Source organism: Heloderma suspectum, chromosome 2 (genome assembly GCF_057233095.1).
Source record: "Heloderma suspectum isolate Gila_16-S chromosome 2, 16-S_ref, whole genome shotgun sequence".
Lineage (NCBI taxonomy): Eukaryota > Metazoa > Chordata > Lepidosauria > Squamata > Helodermatidae > Heloderma > Heloderma suspectum.
Window position 1 is genome coordinate 195,097,780 of NC_139459.1, and position 20,805 is coordinate 195,118,584.

General features: G+C 42.0%; 1 protein-coding gene across 1 annotated transcript; it reads right to left on the bottom strand.

Annotated features, from left to right (window-relative positions):
* Positions 1-4,058: 4,058 nt before the first annotated feature.
* LOC146353741 (transmembrane protease serine 12-like) lies at positions 4,059-20,447 on the bottom strand. Its single transcript, XM_084837202.1, has 5 exons — positions 20,184-20,447; positions 16,277-16,478; positions 9,431-9,696; positions 6,002-6,144; positions 4,059-4,807 (listed from the first exon to the last, which is right to left on the bottom strand). Exons 1-5 carry the CDS (start codon positions 20,320-20,322, stop codon positions 4,574-4,576), a joined length of 984 nt encoding a protein of 327 aa, XP_084693328.1. The 5' UTR covers positions 20,323-20,447; the 3' UTR covers positions 4,059-4,573.
* Positions 20,448-20,805: the final 358 nt, after the last annotated feature.

Consider the following 20,805-nt stretch of genomic DNA (forward strand, 5'->3'; position numbering starts at 1 on the left):
AGATAGACAACTGAATGTAATTTTAGCCTTCAGGAAATGGTTTGGCTTTTAGTCTTTTCTTGTTTCTTCATCATAATCAAGTTATGATATGTTTTCTTTCCTGTAATAGATGTGAACTTTGTCCAGTACATGCAAGAAATAATATTTTATAAAGATAATTAGGGTGGCCAGGTACAAAGGAGGACAGGGCTCCTGCAGCTTTGATAATTCTAAAGGACATTTTGAAAAGGCTTTTCTGCAGAGCCACATTTGCTGAAATTCCCTCTTCTATACAACTACTGTCTGGCTGGAAGCACATTTACTTGAAACATTTAATTCTCAATAAATGTTTATATGATTGTAGGGTAAATCTCCTGGAGTTCTAACTTTGCATCTGGTCAGCTAAAGCATAACTATGTATATACATATTCTATAGCTCTCCTTTCCTCACAGATATAAGTCTCATACATTGTAAATGGGGGCTATGGAGAATGACAGACAGTAGGAATGAAAGAACTATTTATTTGAGACTTTAAATTCTGCCTTCCCAAATCTGAGGAAGAACATATGGAAACTCACATTAAAGAATAAACATTAAACAATGAATCAATCAAAACAATATAATAGCAGTAATGTCAAGGAAGCTATTAGAGGGAACAAGCCTTCCTTTATAAATAAAGTCTTGCCCAAATGAAGAAAATGAAAAAGGAACAGAAATGACATGCGAGCAGGCAATAAGGGATGCAAATAAGGATTTTGAGGAGCATATCGCTAACATCAAAGCCATTAACAGAAAATTATTTAAATACATTAAACGTAGGAAACCAGCTGGGGAGAATGTTGGACTGCTTGATGACAATAGAATTAGAGGAGGATGAGACTGCAGAGAAGCTGAATGAATTATTTGCCTTTGTCTTCATTACAGATTTCAGGAAGGTGGTCTGAGGAACTGGCACAAATTGTGACAAAAGAAGTTGTTCTTGATCTTATCGACAAAGTGAAAGTTAATAAATCACTGGGCCCAGACTGGCTAGCTTAATGTGACATCTGTGCTGGATAAATTGCTGAGAAGCATTAATTATCAAGCATATAGAAGAAAATGTCCTGCTGGGGAAGAACATATGATTCTATGACATGTCTTCTGCAAAGCAAAGTCCTGTTTTGCTAATCTTTTAGAATTCTTTGAGAGTGTCAACAGGAATGTGGATAGGGGTGATCCAGTAGGTATTTATTTCTAAATAACAAAAATAACTTTTGACAAAGTCCCTCATGAAAGGCTCCTGAGCAAACTTAGGAGTTATAGGGTAAGAGGAGACCCTCTTATTGATCAGTAACTTGTTTTTTCCCCTCTCTTTTTACTTCCTCTTTTTTTACACTAGACATAATATACTGTATAATAAAATTCCTGTTTGTGTGTGTATAGATATGTATACATTCATATATAGATTTAGAAATGACACTATCTAAAATATAGATAGCATAAAATTTATTAGTGATTTGTTATTATTATCCTTTTTAATTTTCTTTTTTATTATTACTATCATTATTATGAGACTTTGATTAGTAATATTTTTGGCTGGTTAAATTGTTTAGCTTTACTATTATATGTTGACTGAAGGGCAATATATGGTTATTGGAAATGAATTGTAGGCTTGCTCCCTTGCTATAAGACTGATGATACGGATATTGAAATGTAAGGCTGATTATCTATTGGTAATGTTATAGGTATAACTTTTAAGCAGAATGATATTTGAAGTTTGTGTGTAATGGAGTATAAATTTAATCCTTTTAAGTAACTTTTTAATATTTTTTTCTTGCTTGCTTGCTTTCTTCTTCCATTTCCTTGTTTTTTTTTTCTTTTTCATTATTGCTGTGTCCTCCTAAGAATACTGTATTGTTGGAAACTGTAGATAATGACTAGGTTGTTGGTACTGTTTATTTCATTTATAAAGATAAAAAATAGAATAAAAAGTATTTTTTTTAAAAAAAAAGGATGAGTAACTCGTTAAAGAAAACAGGGAGTAGGGAAAAATGGTTAGCTCTCACATTGGAGGAATGTAAATAATGGACTATATTGGGAATATTGCAACCTTGTCTGCAAGTTACAGGAAGGCGGCAGTGTTGCAGTTAGCTACTTAATGCATGGGAATTTGGGGCATACCTAGCCTTAGGATCTCTATAGCCTACAGTGTGTTTCCTCCCCCACCTTCTCTCTCTGACCTTCTACCACTGCTGGAAGCATACGTGTTTGCTCTTGCTCCTGCCAGTGTTATTGAGCACAAAGGAATGGACTGAACAAATTTTGTTTGAAACTATACACTATCTGCATTTTTATGCAAGAAACTGTGAGTAAACCATTTTAACTTTCTCCACAAAATAAGGGTGTGGTCTCCTTTTCTTAGCCTTCTGTGTGCATGTGGGACTGATAAACACTCATCCTGCCTTTTGTTTCTCTCTGCTAACTACCTTTCTAACAGGAGGCAGCAATACCAAATAATCCGATCACACTCCCCCAAGGATCTGTATTGGGATTGATGCGTTTTATCTTGTTCATAAATGATCTGAAGTTAGGGGTGAGTACTGAGGTGGCTGTTTGCTGATGACATCAAATTATTTACAGTGTTTAAAAGAAAGCACAGGCCCCTGATCTTGGGGCCTGCATGGGGCAAATGACTGATGTCAGAGGTCAAGCAATACTTCCTCTAATATCACTTCCAGGTCAAACAGAACACTTATTCCTACCAAATTTTAAAATTCAAAATTCCCTTCAAAACCTCCTGGCTGATATGATGTCCTGCCTGAGTCTTCCAACTCTTCACTCATTCCTCAAAGACTTCTGATTGGTTGAAACTTTTAGTCCTCCAACCCCATCCACTCTCCTGATTGCCTTGCTCTTTCAGTATATGTATTTCCCCCCTCTCCAAGACTAGTGAGTGTTTAGAAACTAGTTAAGAAGTCAAGAGTGAGCTGCTGGTTTCTAGGAACCACCCAGCTCAACGTAATGGCTGTAAGAAATGATGGGCCACTTCACATGATCACCAAGGGTAAAACAAGCCACCATGGCTTGTTTAATTGTCAGTGTGTGCGGGGCGCAATTTGCCCAGGCGCAGCTTGTCGTGTCATCCGAACCTGGGTAGCATGACTTATTGGAGGGGGACAACCCTGAAATACGGTTATTTGAGTATAGAAAAGGACAACCAAAATTTCCAAAGGGCTGGAGCAACTCCCCTATAAGGAAACATTATAATGCTTGGGGCTCTTTTGCTTTGAAAAACGTTGAGTGAGAGACTTAAAGAATGTATAAAATTATGCATGGTGTGGAAAAAGTGGATAAGACGACATTTTTCTCCCTCTCTCATAATACTAGAATCAGGGGTCATCTAATGAAACTAAATGGTGGGAAATTCAGGACAGATAAAAGGAAGAACTTCTTCACACAGCTCGTAGTTAAAATATGGAATTCGCTACCACCAGATGTAATGGTGGCCACCAGTTTGGATGGCATTAAAAAGGGATTAGACAAATTCATGGATGATAAGGCTATCCCTGACAAAGGGATACGGATTCAGAACACGTGTGGGAACTCATGCTATGGATACCGAACCATGGTTGTATGTGAAACCATCGTTTGCCATTACATCAACAAGCACTGTACTCATACACTTTCCTTTCTTACCATTTCCCTTCAGCTTCAGTTAGTTGCTTTCATGGAAACCATAGTTTGCCATTACACCTGAACCAGCAAACTTGCAATACTGGTTTGGAGAGCTCACACAAACCACAATTTGCCAGTTCATTTACCAGTAATTGCACCTTACAGTTCCTGTGAAAGCATAAGTAAGTTATTAAAGTGGCGCATGTGAGGGCAGTGTATGAGCACATGCTTCATACTTATTTAGATTGAACTTCCTGATACTTAAAACTGCAGTTCTTCAAACACTGGAATTATTTGTGGGCAAATGCTTGCAGGACTGGTGCCTGGAAAAGTAACTCTTATTTTATGTATAAGGGCCCACATTTCTCTTTATGATGCAGTTGTTCAGAGTGAAGGACAGAAGAAATATTAAAGCAGAACTTCAGATGTTTTATCTGTATTCAATTTTAAAATATGTTTTATTTTTAAAATGCTATAGATAACATGGAAACATTTGTCATCTATCACGTACATTCCTCTATATCCTAGCATACAGAATTATGGATTAATATGGTTTTTAATCTATGTTGGGCAGGGGAATAAATAATAGATTACAAAGCATTCTGGTTGTAAAAAAAATACATTTTCAGTGCATTTTTAAACCATGCATTATCTCTTCTTGTAGCCCATTTTGAAGAGTACGATAGTCATTGGGTTATTCAGAGCACATAAAATATATATAGGTAACTGAACAATGCCTTTGGGTATACATGTTTTAAGTTATGTCTGAAATATATTTGTGAAACTCTTGGCAGAGATAAAATACATTACAAATCTTACCGATCATTAAAATAATTTTGTTAAAAATGCTAGTTTGCAGAAGGAATTCTAGTACAGTGTAATTCTAGGAATTACTAGATTACTAGTAATTCTAGTACAATGGAAAGAGTATTTGCCTTGTCATAGAAGACGGATGGTTACCCACACCACAGTCAAAAAGATCAAAACACACTGAATGTTCACCGTAGTGGTTTTGCTAAGTCTTGACTGTACCCAGCTTCTGTAATTAGATACATTTACATAGATTCCTGGATATTTTGGCCGTCCACAACCATAGCCATAGCTAGTGACTCCTACCAGATAATACTTAGCATTATTTTGGGAACTGCACATCAGAGGACCACCACTGTCTCCCTGAAAAATAAAGATGACAATGTGAGTGTTTCTGGGGATATTCTGAAGATTTAGCATGCAGACAGGTTGGCTGCATTCAATGATAAGCCAGGTTTCTAGAGAATCCTGGTTTACCATGAACAAGCTGCATACTGGTGCATGCAGCCCATTCACACTCACTTGGCTCCTCCCACAAGTAGGTGCAGCTAAACTAACCAGGAATGGAAAGCTTGCCATGTCTGGATTGGAATTCCTGGACTGTTAGACCTCTTAAAAGGCAGGATCACAAACCAGCATTTATTCTTGGCTTATAAATCTGGCTTGTTTTGGAGCAACAAACCAAGGGCCCTATTTCACACGATATGGTAAGCGTTCCATTCCTGTTTGCTTTGGCAGCATGCACTAGTGTGAGGAGTAAAGGAAGCATGAATAGGCCACGTGCACTAGCACACACTTCTTTCACAATCAGCCAGGATTCCTCAGAAACTTGGCTTACAAGTATATCCATGCAAGTATAGCCTTTGTAATCTACTAAATCTCACTTATACCTATCAAGATAAATTAAGACAAATATGATTGCTAGAAAATATGGATGAATCTGGAAGGACTTGAATTGGATAATCTTGCTTTGGTTGCACTACATTACCTACTGGTAGGCCACTTACAAAATGTGTTCATAGATATTTTGGGAATTCTGGATACAGGCTCAGCAGGCTTACCCTGAAAATCAAGCTACAGATCCAAGAATGCAGGATGAGCTAATGTTGGTTATCATAACAAGGCATTAAGTATACAGGTACTGAGTACACCTGTCTATTTAATGCCAGTTCTTGCATCTATTGCTAAATTGTCTGAATTCACTAGAAGCGAAGTTTTCTGAATAGAAGGAAATAAACATCCAGACTTTGGGAACGGGGGTAGCTCTGCCTTTAACCCTATATCAGTTACTGATGAGGTTCAATGAGGCAAAAAAGGTGGGAGTATTGGTTTGGATCTAGACAAGACAGCCATGCTTTATCCCCACTGAAATCAATGGGACAAATTAATCGTGACTAACTTAGTCTAGATCCAATCCATTAAAAATGATGTTAGCTTTTCTATCTCAACTGGAATTACACTATATACAATCTTTTACTGAATAACAATATTCGACCTAGAAAACACAACAGCATCTTTTGGCAATTTGTTTTGAAAAGAGAATTATCTCCAGTTTACCTGGCAGCTATCAACACGTCCAGTTTCAAAGCCAGCACAAAGATTATTCCTTGATACTGTCCCTGCATACCAGTCATATCTATTACAGGTTTCTAGTGGAATAACTCCTATTTGGGCTTCTTGTAATTGTAAAGTGCCTGTACCTGTAAAGAAAACATAAGATTGTGCTGGAGGTATGCATCTATTTAACATTCTGTAACAAGGTGAGCAATACAAAAATATGTGGATATTGGCAGCTCTTGGTCCAATACAACTCTCTTAAGCCTAATACAAGAGGCTCTCATCCCCCATGTATTCTAGAGCATTAGTCAACAAAATAAGGCTCAAGAGTGCTTCCATCATCTTGGAGTTATTGCAAATTCTAGTTGGCAGTTAACACAGAATACTGGTGTTGGCACCCCACATTCTTTGTCAACAGTTATCCACACCTTAGTTACATCACAGACTACTGCAGTGCTCTCTACATTGGGCTACCCTTGAAGTGTTCGGGGGCTTCAATTGGTGCAGAATACGGCAGCCAGGCTAACTGGTTCAATACTGAAAGATCTGCACTGGTTGCCAATTGTTTTCTGGCTTAATGGAAAGTGTTCATAGAATCATAGAATACTAGGGTTGGGAGGGGCCTACAAGGCCATCAAGTCCAACCCCCTGCTCAATGCAGGAATCCAAGTCAGAGCATCCCTGACAGATGTCTGTTGTTTTTAACGTTTCAGAGCACAACCCAGGGCCACTAGACAATGTCTAGATGGCCATAGGATTTTTTGGTTTCTGGGAACTGAGCTCGGTTCCCAGAAACCGCACTCCCCACCTCCTCCCCTGCTGCCTTGTAGGCAGCGTGGTTCATCCCCAGCTCTGTGCTCATAAGAGCAGTGCAGAGCAGGCAAAAAGGGGGTATTCCTGGGGGTGGGAAGGGGACTGTGGAAGCATCGTTATGCTTCCTATGCGCCGTCTGGCCTCTTCCCACCCCAGGCTCCGATGAGCGTGGAGGAGAGGGGCCCCTCCGTGATCCACCCACCCTGCATTGGATAGTCAGCCGCCTCCAAGGTCGGAGGCAGCCAACTATCCCCATAGGATTGTGCCGTAAAGCTCTAAATGGTTTAGGGCCTTGCTATCTGAAGAACTACCTGTCTTGATATGAATCTGCTCTGTTATTAAGATCAGCAGGAGAGGCCCTTTGGAAGGCACCCCCTCTTGCAGAGGCCTGTTTGCTGGGCATGTGGGAAAGGGCTTTCTCTCGTGTTGCTCCCAAATTCTGGAACACACTCCCCTTGGAATTGCAAATAGTCCCTGCTCTCTCTACATTTAGGAACAGGGTAAGAAACATCTTTTTAACTTTGCCTTTTAAAAACGTTATGGTTTTAGCAGGGATGGGCACCTTGTGACCCTCCAGATGTTCTCTACAACTCCCATCAGCCCTAGCCAGCATAGCCAATAGTGAGGGATGATGGGACTTGTGGGCCAGAACATTTGGAGCACCACAAGTTGTCCATCCCTGTTTTAAAGGCTGCTTTTATTGTTTTACTTTGTTTTTATTTGATAGTTTTATCTTGTGATAGAGAGATATTTGTGAACCACCCAGAGTTCACAAACACTTTATATATTTTTGTGTTACCTTTTGTGAACTGCCCAGAGAGCTATGGCTATGGAACAGTATAGAAATATATGAAAAATATAGAGCTGTGGATAGAATTTCATTTATCCTTTCATCTTTCCAGAGGTGCAACCTTTAAGTCAGCAGTCTTAGCATGCTGGGTGCACAGATGGCACAGAGCTCAGACATCACCATGATCAGGGCTACAACACATCCATGGCAGTGCATTAAGCTGTCCATACAAAAGCCTATGCTAGGCTTAGCAAACACATTTAAACATAACCAAATGTCGTAACAAAATCCATGTGCTATGTATAGGTGTTCAAGCAGTTTACAAATTTAAAATATAAGTTGATCAGGTATACAATCCAAAATATAGGAGTAGCAATGTTTGTATCGTATTGGGCCAAAAAACAACAACACAACAACCCAGAGAGACTGCTTATTGTCTAGTAATTGCCATATCCATATTGGCATGAAGATAATCTGCTGCAGATTGCCAGTGTCCACAATTTTTTTAAAATAGAAACAAATCTATTGTATCTTCAGAGAAGTTCTCACACCCCTCAAATAATGTATCTTTTATACATTGACATAAAGAGCAATCAAGTGAATTGTGCTATCAAATGTTTGCACAATGTGCCCTAGCTAGATTATTAGGATGTTTACAGCCTGGACTGTGGGTGTTTTACATCTATAACTTAGAGATGAACTGAGACCGAGGTTGAGTTACTACACTGATTTTCCTAGATGAATTTCTGACAGAGATGATATACAGATTATGGCTTTATTCGTGCTGGGAGAAAGTGCAAGCACACCTACATCACAGTTCCAAAATGCAAATGATAGGTAGAGTTGGCAGGTCAATTATATGGCATATGTACATACACAGGATACTGTTCTCTTTCTGGTTAAACTAATGCAATTTTGATGAGACATTTACACCACTGTATGCTTTCAAAGGTTCATTTTAAACAACATTTCCCCTTTTCATTCTGCAGATTTTGGCCACTTTCTTTCTCTTTATACTTCTCCCTCCCATTGATTGCAAAGTGAAAGAAATGAACTACACCTGCTCCAGGGCTGGCATAGTTCTTCCTCTGTTCCAGGGGCATGTTGCAGGCACAGGATGGTTTTGGATCCTGTGGATACAAAGCCTCTCCTACATTTTTTTTGTGCTCTCCAATGTCACAGTACATATTTGTTACATTCCTTTCCTCAGCCTCACAGAGGAGGCTTGCAAGATTAGGTCTCCCTCTCTGAGGACAGACCACTCCCTTCGCCCTCAGAGGGGGAGACTGAAAAATCCCATGGCCCTGGGACACACTCCCAGACACCATAGGATTGCAGCCTTAATCTATGTTCTCTTGGATTAAAACAGCAAACGCTCTGAAGATGAGAAAACTTGTTTGGTCACTGCTAGTCAATAACGAACCCAGAAAAAAGACAGAACTTTATACCACTATTGCAGACGGATGGGGGCTTGTCTGAAAATTTGCTCCCACTGATTGCTCCCAAGAGATGGCTGGGAAGAGATATTTTTTAAAGTTTAATGCCCAGTAAAAGTAGAGAGTGAAAGTCATTTCACACATTATATTGTTTAGGTCTATACTTAAGTTTAAATGTACATCTAAAAACATAAAGTACAAATGCAACAAATATATGTACCATCAGGTATACCCAGTAGGGAACTGTGCCTGGCAGGCACTCACTGACAAACCAAGGATTCCCCATGTATTATGTGTGAAACAGCTCCAAATATACTTACTGCAAATGTACTTTCTGAGGTCACTAAGCTAATTACCACTCTACGTTTAAAGGAAAAATAAAAGATTTACCATTCTCTCTTTGCATTCCCCATCCAGCTATGTAACATTCAGTGTCTTTAGTCAGAAGTAGAGATTTGTCAGGTAAGCAGATAGGCTGAATATAGTCATTGTATATGACAGACTTGCTTAGCTTAAACAAGGCAACATCATTTTCATAGGATGCTTTGTCGTAGTGAGAATGGACCATGATAGCCCTAACCCGGCGCTTTATAGCATAGGTCTTGTGTTTATAAAGATGATGCAAACCAAACACTGCCCTCCAAATTTCTGGGGACCTAGGACAGAATAAAATCCTTTGAAGAGTCAATGATTATGATAAAATTGCAACTTCAGAGGGATAATGCTTGTGTCTTGCTTCACAGTCTGTGCAAAACCAAAACGTTTGGAGCCAGACTCAGATTAAACAGGGAGAGAATGGCAGATTGTTGCAGACAATAAAAGCAGTATGTGTTTTTAGAGCTTTGCTTGTATTGTATTATTGTTTTATATTTTAAAGTAATTTTACAATGCCTAGAGAACCTTTTTTAATAGGTGGCTTATTAATACAAATAATAAACAACCATTTATGTCCAGGCATAATATACAGAAGTAACACTTGTCAAAGCAATTCAAAACATGTGCAACAATAATTCCATTTCAACTCAAGAATTCTCCAGCTAACTAAGAATCTCACTGTAGCACCCTCTTAAGTAAATATAGCAACATAATATGTTGTCTTATCTGTGCTGTTTAGTAGGAGATTGATTTGAAGATGCTAACTATCCCACATGGACATTCCATTCAGAATAAGAGAAAGCTGTTCTTTTCTGAAACTGAAATATGGACACTAAGACAGATTGTCCACTGAAGCAGCATCACAAATACAAAGGCCAGGATCCAAAGAACTGCATCAACAATTCTACACATTCAGCAGGCGACTTGGGTTTGTGTTTCTTGAGCAGCAGCTGCCCCATACTGCATGGTAAACCTCAATTTGAGTAAAGATGCATGAGTTAGTTTATGATTCGGCATGGGAGCCTGTTGTTCAAAGGAAAGAACCCCATTGGGCATGCCACACAATTCTTCACAAACTAGGGAAGCCATAATTTGAATGAGGAAGGAGACAAATGCTGTTCTTACTTGCATACAAACTAGTCAAAATGTAGAGCTTTAGGGTTGCTTCCTAAGAAGAAGCCACTCCATGTTGCATGGCAATCTCAGTTGATAAAACTGAGCGGAGCTGCATAAGCAGTTTGTGATACTTCATGACAGCCTACTGTTCAAAGGAAATAATCCCAGTGGGAATGCTATACAGTTCCTCACAAATCATGGAAGCCATAATTTGAATGAGGAATAATCTATAATAATTTGAATTTCCCACCAGCCCTGCTAAAAAAACTGCCCTCATGAAGGCTTTGCTCCTCCTCCTTCAGCTGTCACCACCACCAGCAGCCATTCCAGCAGGATTAGCTGAGGGAGATGTGAAGGACAGCAAGGCCATTCCACCAGCCCTGCTGAAAGAATTAATTTTTTCCCTCTACCCTCCCCATTCCTGTGTCCTTGTGTGCCATGTTTTTTCAGATAATAAACCTGAGGGCAGGGACACCTTGTTTAATTTATTATATGTAAGTTGCTCTGTTAGCCTTTTTGGCTGAGAAGTAGCATTAAAATACATCAAATAAATAAATAAAATAATCTTCCATGCCATGAGACTTTTTTAAAACCTGAAGCTATGATCAAAATAGAAAGGCTGCTTACCTGTAAATGTAGTTCTTCAAGGGGTCTTCTGTGCAGTCACTCATATGGGTTCTACGCCTGAATAGAGCTCTGTTTGGGAAATGTCTAAAGTGAGGCTAGATTCCTGGGAAAAGCTCTGCCATGTGTATGATCAAGCAGGCATGGTTCCTGCCTTCTCTCTCAGTTCTTTCAACAGCCACAGCAGTATATAAGGAATCAAACAGAAAAAAAACAGGCAGAACAGCATGTGCAGCGAAGTAGAAGGGCATGTTGTGTGATTGCACAGTGACCACTCGAAGGATTACAGTTGCAGGTAAGCAAACTGTCTCCTTCATGATTTCTGTGCAGCCCCACATGTGGGCAGAGTAACAAGCTTGTGTACTGGAGGCAGAGCAGGCGCTTAAGAGCCAGAATACCACTGTTCCAAAGGAGGCATCTATGTGAGTTGGCTCCAACAGCAGGAGCCTATAGTGGGAAATGAAGGTAAAGGGGCCAAAACCAGGTGGCAACTCAACAGACATCCATCATTGTACCTCAGCAGAAGCTGTAGATCTAGCAACAGCCCTGTTGGAGTGAGCCTGGCCTTATCTACAGCTGGGGTCTCATCAATTGAGAACTGAAGTGGACAGCCAAAAATACCGAAAAGGAGAATTGCTGGGTGGAGACTGGATTTCCTTCTTGGGAGCCTTGCAGCAAAGGAATAGCTGCAGGCTCTGCTGAAATTCTCCATCCTGTCTCAATAAAAGGCAGCGACTGATAGATGTCCACAGTGCGAAGACACACCTCTAATGGTGTGGAGAGATTTGTAACAAATACTGGCAGAGTAATACTCTGACAATGAGAGAAGAAACTACTTTAGGGAGGAAAGAGAAATAAGTGTCAGATCTACTATGTCTCAATGTGCAAGCATTATATGGAAGGTCAAATCCAAATGCACATAGCTCACTTGGCCATTTCACAGATGTTAAAATGACCGTCCATGACAAAAGCTGAAGGCTGCTTCTGGCAAGAGGCTTGAATGGAAGCTTCAACAGTTGGAAAAGAACAGAAAAAAAGTAATGAAGGCATTTGTGGAGCAGAATGGAAAAACTTATGAAGACATTGAGTGAAGAGTAGATAGTCTTTTTTAGCAGCTTACACAATATAGGATATAAACAACAACAATCCATTATCACCCAACTGCAGTTCTGCCAACCAATCAAACCCAACATAGGCAACAGATATGGATAAATCTAATTCCCTCAAGGGAAAAGGAAGTCACCACCATAGAAATAGGGCAGATATGAGCCATCAGTGCTGCTCTTCTTGCATCTTCTAAGGATGAAAGATGCTAGATTTTGAGCTATCTGGAGATCTCTTTGAACTCCTCAGAGAAGACCACCCATCACAAATGAGTCAGACCATCATCCCAAGGCTGTGGTGGTGTGGGTCAGAATGCTGCTGTGATCCCAGGATAACAGGTTCCTCTTGAGAGGCAACCAGTGGTAGGTTGGTTTGAGACATGCACTAGCACTGTGAACCCCAGCTGACAATCTTCACCCCTGCGCAAAGGAGAAGCGGAATCAAGGGGAAGGATGCATACACATATATCTGACCACTGCTAACGAAGGGATCTCTGCCCTATCCCAGCCATGCTGCAATATAGTATGCACTATCTTTCGATATGTCAGTGAAGATGGAAGAGAGCACACACCACCCCTGGTGCCATGGTTCACTAATGAGAACAGTATGTGCTCCTGCTGAGGAGGTCCACCCAACAATTGTCATCCCTGGCCAGCGGAATTGCAATTGGGGCAACTTTGTGCTTACATTGTAAATCATGGTCATGTTGTCTGTGACTGCCTCAAAACTACTGTCACAAAGAAAGTGGTTAACACCCTAGAATCATAGAATAGCAGGGTTGGAAGGGGTCTACAAGACCATCGAGTCCAACCCCCTGCTCAGTGCAGGAATCCAAGTTTGATGCAGGAATCCCTAATTGCATTGAACCCCCTTATTACTGCAAAGCATTCAAGAGCACTGAAATGCCATTCCCTTCCTGGAGGAGATCAGGGAACACGGATGTTGAGCCCATAGCAATGAACTTTCCATCCCCACAGAGAGGTGCCAAAGCGAGTGTCTTACCTTGAAAGCAGCATCAGACAAAGAATCTGGGAGTCCCAAGGTGGGGAGAAAGTTCTGATGATCCAACTGCAACAGTCTTATACAAGATACATGAGTGGAGTTACTGCAGCAGTTGTCACTATAAGCCCTAGCAGCTTTTGTGGCAGATGTGCCCTGAAAAGTCCAAGCATGAAGCTAGTGTCATACCCTGGAAGTAGGACTAGACCCAACATGTGGGAATGTCAAAGAGAACAGAAGGATCCTCAGAACATATTCTGCCTTTTGTAAATGGATTTTATCTTAGAGAAAGGCAATTTTTATATCGAATGTATGTCTTAACTACTGTACAATTAATTTTATTAATTAAAAATGAAAAATGCTAAGTATCAAGTTTGTAAAAATGGAAAGAACACTAGGTACACATACTACACCAACAAGCTCCCTAGGTACGGAAGCTGGAGCTTAGTATTAAAGCTCCCCGTACTGAAAGGCCTGTAGGTGCCAAACCTGTAACTAGTTACTGAGGCAGTCTGTACCAAGTGGTGCTATAGGCACTGACGATGGAGCTTGGTACCTAGGCTTCCTGTACCAAAGGACTCTGCAAGTACTGAGGCTCCCTGTACTGAGAGTCAATCTAAGTACCAAAACTGGAGTTTGGTACACCAACAGGCACTCAAGGTACTAAAGCTGAAGCTTGGTACCAAGCCTTACTTAAAAGTCCCACAGTGCTAGCCTCAGTCAATAGTGTTACAAAAATTGATCATCTGCAAATCTGAAGAAGAGGTGGCTCTTCAGGGTCCGACAGTCTATGAGCCAAAGCAGAGACTGCCAGTCCTTCAAGTCAACGAGCTATGATCAAGATCAGAGCAGCAACTGAGGCAAGCGAAGCCAAGTTCCACACCTGGAGATTCAGAACCACACCTTAGGAAGCTGTATATGATCCCATGGGTCAGATGTCTGACACTCTGGGGTCATACCCTCATAGGCTATTACAAAAGCACTGGGATTGTACTCAGCAGATGGAAGCATTAACTCCACGCATCGTCCTGAAAGAGATTAATGGCCATACCCTGAGAGACACACAGCTAGAAGCCAGATCTGCACATGCTTTGCTGAGAAGGCTAAAACAGTACGGGCAGACTCCTGGGGAAATGAACGCTGATGAAAACAGAGGTAAGAAAATAATTGTTCTTCTCTGTCATCTCTCTTTTTTAACTAGCTAATGCTGCAAAGTTCCCTAAGGTGCTACCACTGTGGTGGTTGAAAGAACTGAGTGGGAAGGCGAGGACCATGCCAAGCATACGTTTGAAAGTTGAGAGTGGGTTCCTGCCAAAACTCCAGTCTAGCTTTACAAGTTTCCTGAACTGAGTTCTGTGCAGATACTGAACCTGTATGGGTGACTGCACAGAGACCACTCAAAGAACTAGAGAAGCCTTCCCTAACCTGGTGCCTACCAGATGTTTTGGACTACAACTCCCATCAGCCCCAGCTTGCATGAACAATGGACAAGGATAGTGGGAGTTGTCGGAGGGCACCCAATTGGGGAAGCTTGAATGAGAGGATCTTACATTAACCTTGATATGTATTATGATTATCGTTTATTTCATAATAAATCAGTTCGCTTTTAAGGTGCATTAGACTCCTTGTACTTTAAGACATTTTAGCTTCCTGTTTCCTCCCCATCCCCACAACAGAACTGGCATATCTGAAAGCAGATATGACCTGTGTGCCTTATATAGGCTGCTTGACTCAAGCCAGATTGTTTTTCTTCCAGAAACATAGTAAGCCCTTACTGCAAACAAAGCACTGGCTGGGTTCATACATAACGCTGACCTATGGTGGGTAAGCAGCCTGAGTTGCCCATTATGGGCTAGCATGTGGGGGGGAGGGGTGTTTTTCCCATCCAAGATGGGTTAATTTCTCAGATTAAGCTACCCTCAGAACCCACGCTCTGCATTAAGAATTATTTTACCTATGGTGGGTTAGCGTGTTGTCTGTTGTGCCAGCATGGGTTATGGAGACTGCCTACAGAGCTGTTCAACAAGCAGCCAAAAACTCTGCCGCTGCTCTGCTCCTCTCAAGCGATCTCCATTCTCGCTGCAATGGAAGCTGGAATACCTGCCTGGGCAGGAGGACAACAGGAGGAGGAGGGGTGAAATAAACTACCCTATGTAGCTTGTTTGCCTGATTGTCTGACAGGAACACAGTAGGTTGTTTACATAACCACCTACCCAGCATAGCTTGCCACCCACCATGGGTTAGCGTGACGTGTGAACAGCCCCACTATCTTCTCTGAGATAAGGGCCCTAAGTGACTTTTGAATAATTTTGTGGATTACAGAAATCTGGAAAACCCATAAAAACACATTCTTATATGTAATATTCCAAAAACACAGATCTCCTGGTTCAAATATAGCCTACTCCTGAGTCATTTTTGGAACTAGTACTCACAAAATGATACTACTATTGACATTAAGTCTAGACTCATGAAAACCCCACCAACGAAATGTACACAGAACATGGAGGTAAAGATGGGTAGGCAGATGAGTACCAGCCCCATCTTCCTTTCCCTTGGCTCCTATTTCCTTTGGTCTGCCTTCTCACACCTTTATTCTTCAGTCCCTCTATTGCTAACTCTTGTCCCTGTCTCTGCCTAATCTGGTCTTTTCCTTGGACTACTTAGAGCATGATTATAGTCATACAAATAGGTGTGGAAAGAAAGGTTTTGAGCTCATAAAAGCTGTACACACTGACTGCACACTTGGATAGCCTTTCTCTGGTTCTTAAAAACAGTTTGTAGAGTCTACTGTCATTTGAGGGGCTTTCTTGCAGGTAAAAAGTGGCAGATAACACAGCCTATATAACCTTACACCTCTCTCCACCTGGGTCCGGCAAAGCAGTTCAGGAAATGCTGGATTCAAAAACAAATTTCCAAACTGGTATACATTTTCAAATTCAGCCAATGCATTTTTGATCCATATACTTTTCTCACATCATGCAGGTGACAGAAAAAGATCTAGATTTGAAGGATACATACAAGCTTCTCCTAGTGCAGTGTGCAGCTGTCAGCACTGAGTCGTTATTAATCAAAGTTCCACCACATAGATGGAGATATCCTACACCAATGCGGTAAACCTGAAGACTAACTTGCCATGGCCACGCCCCAAGCCGAGCTTCATGTCCACCTACAATCCGAGCCCCTACTGATATCTCATCCAAAGCAGGCCTTGTTCCACATTCTGTAAATCAAGAGAGTTATACTAGTGAGATGCAATGTCTGTAAGCTTCTAAAACAGCTGACATTCAGCAACAACACATTTAAAGTAGATCGTGAGAATCAAGAATTTAAACAGATCAGTTTCTCATTGTAGTAGTGTACAGGACCATTTTGGAGACATTAAGCCAGCCTGAAGGATACTGGAAACCCCTCAATATCAGAAATTGTGCAAATATATCAGTTTGTTTGATTCAGAAGCCTGCTTTAAGGATGATGCCTTAAATTAAAACAGATTGGATAATTAGTAGGTTACACATGGGTTGAATGTGTGGTGTAGTGGCAACAGTGTTGGACTAAGAGCTGGGAGATCCGGGTTCTAGTCCCCACTAGGCCATGGAAGCTCACTGGGTGACTTTGGGCCAGTCACAGACTCTCAGCCCAACCCACCTCACAGGGTTGTTGTTGTGAGGATAAAATGGAGAGGAAGAGGATAATGTAAGCCGCCTTGGGTTCCTTGCAAGAGGAAAAAAGGCGGGGTATAAATGCAATAAATAAATACATAAATTAGAAATTCCCAAATAATAGCTGATGTCAATCAAACTTACCTCCCTGAAAATGTGCTTGCAATCACAATCTGTTAAGTCTTTTTAATATTTAAATATTATATCTTGCCCTTCTTTCAAGGCAGCTGACAAGAAAAACACATAATTAAGGATAACATTTTTTTTTAAAGACAGTGGTGGCTGAGGAAGTCATGTGCTACCAAGTCATTTAGAAGGACGGATGTTTTTGTCCATAGGCAGTGGGAAATGTCCTCACACAGGCAGTTGGACAGCCTATAGCTTCTGGCCTTTCCTGGAGGCACTGATGACTCATGAAGGCTCTGAGGGGAGAAGGTTGGCAGTAAACCTCTGTTTCCCAATCCTTAGATGTTACTGCTCTAACTGCTGCTTTTTAGAGGTTCTGTGGTGGCCACATAACTACACATGCTTTTATAGTTCAGTTACCTTGCTGATGTCTTTTAAATTAGTTACTACAAAACAAACACACACCTGCATTACTGAATTCTTGGGAATATTTTTATTTAAAGCAGGATGCAGAACTTCGGGACCAGGGTCCCAATCAGGGCCACCAGGGTCCCCAGACAGCCACACATCCTTGCCCAGGCCCCACCCCTTTCCTCCAACCACTTGGTGATTTCCCAGCTTTTGTACAATTTGTCCCCATTCTAAAAGATTGAAATATCTCTCCTAAAGCTTAGTTACTGGCAGTAAGAGCTTTAAGCTAAATTATGCCAGTATTTTGGCTCAATCCCCCTTTTACTTTGGCCTCACCCACCACTGAAATGTGGCCCCCAAGTGCTACTCTGAAATGGAATTTGGCCCTAGAGCTAAAAGAGGTTCAACACCCCAGATTTAAGGATTTAAGGTACTTTTCATTAAGTTTTTGCATTCCAGCTGTAGAAGGCCTCTTGGATTTAAATTTTAGGGTGCGATCCTATGCAAGGTCAAGACAGGAAAAAGCCTGTCTAATTCTGTCTAAACTTGCATAGAATTGCACCTTTAATTGCAAAATACCAGGGCTGGGTGGGGAGTTATCCTGCCCTCCACCCAATTTTGGTTGTCCTCTCCTGAACTAACTATACCCATTTAATAGTTGTTGTTCAGTCGTGTCCAGCTCTTCGTGACCCCATGGACCATAGCACGCCAGGCCTTCCTGTCCTGCGCTCTCTCCCGGAGCGTGCTCAAGTCCATATTCATTGCATCAGTGATGCTATCTAGCCATCTCATCCTCTGCCGTCCCCTTCTCCTTTTGCCTTCAGTCTTTCCCAGCATCAGGGTCTTTTCCAGGGAGTTTTATCTTGGTGTTAGGTGGTCAAAATATTTGAGCTTCAGCTTCAATATCTGTCCTTCCAATGAGCACTCAGGGTTGATTTCCTTTAGGATTGACTGATTTGACCTCCTTGCAGTCCAGGGGACTCATAAGAGTCTTTGCCAGCACCCATTTAATAGACATAGCTCTAATTTCCTTGTGCACAGAGGTTGCTAGTGTGTATTGAATCTGTACCAATGAATGGAGCTTATCTACCAACTGGACAATACTACTGTCTACAGCATTGTCTGCATACTGAATTTCAAAAGTCTGAAATTATTATGAGTGAGAAATCTCCTACTGAATATTTCTGGTATCTAACTATGAAAGTGTACTTCCTGAACTCAGATGAAGTAATTTTGAAAATTAATATTTTGAAAGTTATTTGGGAGATATACCCCTGCTTGTTTGGCTTGTTCTCTATCAACTATATAAAAGTAGGACCTCCAGCAAAATACTGTAACATGGAGTGCTCATGTTCAGTATTCCAGCCAGCCTGTCATGCCTTTCTTTCAAAATACTCCATTCTATTCCATTCCCCTTCCCTGCTGTTTTCCATTTTTCCAAGCACTTGGCATCCTGTGGCTACTAAGGAAGCTCTTTTCTCATTGTGCTTTTTTGGAGGTTTTCTACCCCCTTACACTTTCCCTGCTAAAGATTGTTTCTGCTTCTGCAAAATTTGGCTTTCCTCTAAGGATGTTTATGCCTTCTTTTTCAGTAGCCCTGTTTGAGCTACATAGCCATCATAACTCAGTGCCTGCTTTTGCTTTGTGTATGTATGTGTCCATGGTAAAAAAATTATGAAGCGAGTCCACAAATTCATCTTGGGACTGAAAAGGTTGAAGACTACTGATAGAGACAGGTCTTTCTAAAAAATTTGAATCTCTCTATGGAAAAATATAAAAAACAAGAACATTGGTGTACTCATGTTTGAGCAACTGTAGTAACACCCAAAAACAAGAGGTACCAGCAAAGACTGCCTTAGGCCACAATCCTATTGATTGTGCCCTTGATGATCAGAAGCCCCCAAACCCAGAGGATTCCAATCATCCAATGCAGGGCCAGAGGAGCAGCAGAGGTGCTTCAGAGGGAGAGGGAAGGAGGCTGGCAGAGGCTCAGGATAGCTTATATCCCGGCCTCTCCGGTTTCCTCCCCTCCCTGCCCAATGAAATGCCCCCTTTCATCCTCTTCTGGGGTTGATGGGGAAAGGTGTCGAAACCATGACTCCCGCTTCTGAGGTCCGAGCACTGTCTCCCACCTGAGAACAGGGAATCCCCAGTACCACTTAAGTATTAAAGGATTGCTCCCTTATTAGAAAATACACACCACATATTCTACATGAAAGGCCTGAAGTTGAATTTATTTCCAGGTGCTGCCTAATTATTTCTTTGCTAATAACTTCTGGGTCTATAAATTACAATCAACAGCCGCCCTTAGGTGGTGCTGGGGGGGGGGGGGAGGCATAAAATCCGCCTGAAACCCTATCAGTTTCCACGTGGGAGGGCGTAGCTTCCAGGCAGCCTTGAGCCCTGGGACCTTTCCTTTGGGACCTAAACTGCACCATGTGCCGTGGCTGACCAGAGCCGTTCCCCCCAGAAAAGGAAAAAGCATCGCCCCCTCTCTGCCTGAACGATTTGCACAGGAGATCCACGTGCCTCGGCCTCCAGGAGAAACAGTGGGCGGCCGGGCGGAAAGGAATCCGACGCCCACTTACTTGGGAGTAGATCCCAGTCCCCCGGCGTGCTGGCGGTTAACCAGCGGGGGAACCTGCCCAGGCCAGGCTCCTTCGACGCTTTTCCGCCGGTGCAGAGCGGCCAGCATACCGCGGAGGGCGGGGGGGGGGAGCCATGCTCACCGTCTTTAGAGGGCAGGACGTTGGACGGGGCTCCACCCAGCAGCCCAAGCAGCACTAAGAAGGAAGCAGCTGCGGGGCGAGAAGGCCGCCGCATCGTCCGTCGAGGAAACAAAATGGCGCGTAGAGTAGGATAGAGCATCACTTGACCGCGGGCAAAAAAGACGACGGCTAGGCGGGCCCGTGCAAGGATTCCAAGTAGAGCGCACGCGGCTGCCTCAGCCTTTCCCTTTACATCACTCCTAATGGGTGACTTACTGCCCTCCCTGTATCCCTTGGACAAGGGTGGGGATTGGCTATAATGGAGATAAATGAGGGCATGGAATGAAAAGGGATCCGTGAGGCAAGGGAGGAAGCGGATTGAGCACGACCGTCTTCAACTTCTGCTAGGGCGAAATCCCCCTCCATCTATTGAATACCTTGGCTTGGGCACCGTAGAGGCTGAGATAGGACAAAGCAATGAATGACTTTTTAGTCCTTCGTTTACGTCTTGTCAAATGGGAAGGCATATATTAACCAGGAACAGTGGCTTAGGACTGGCAGACTGACAATGGAACCAATTGCCTAGGGAGGTGTTGGGCTCTCCCACACTGGAGGCATTCAAGACGAGGGTGGACAGCCATCT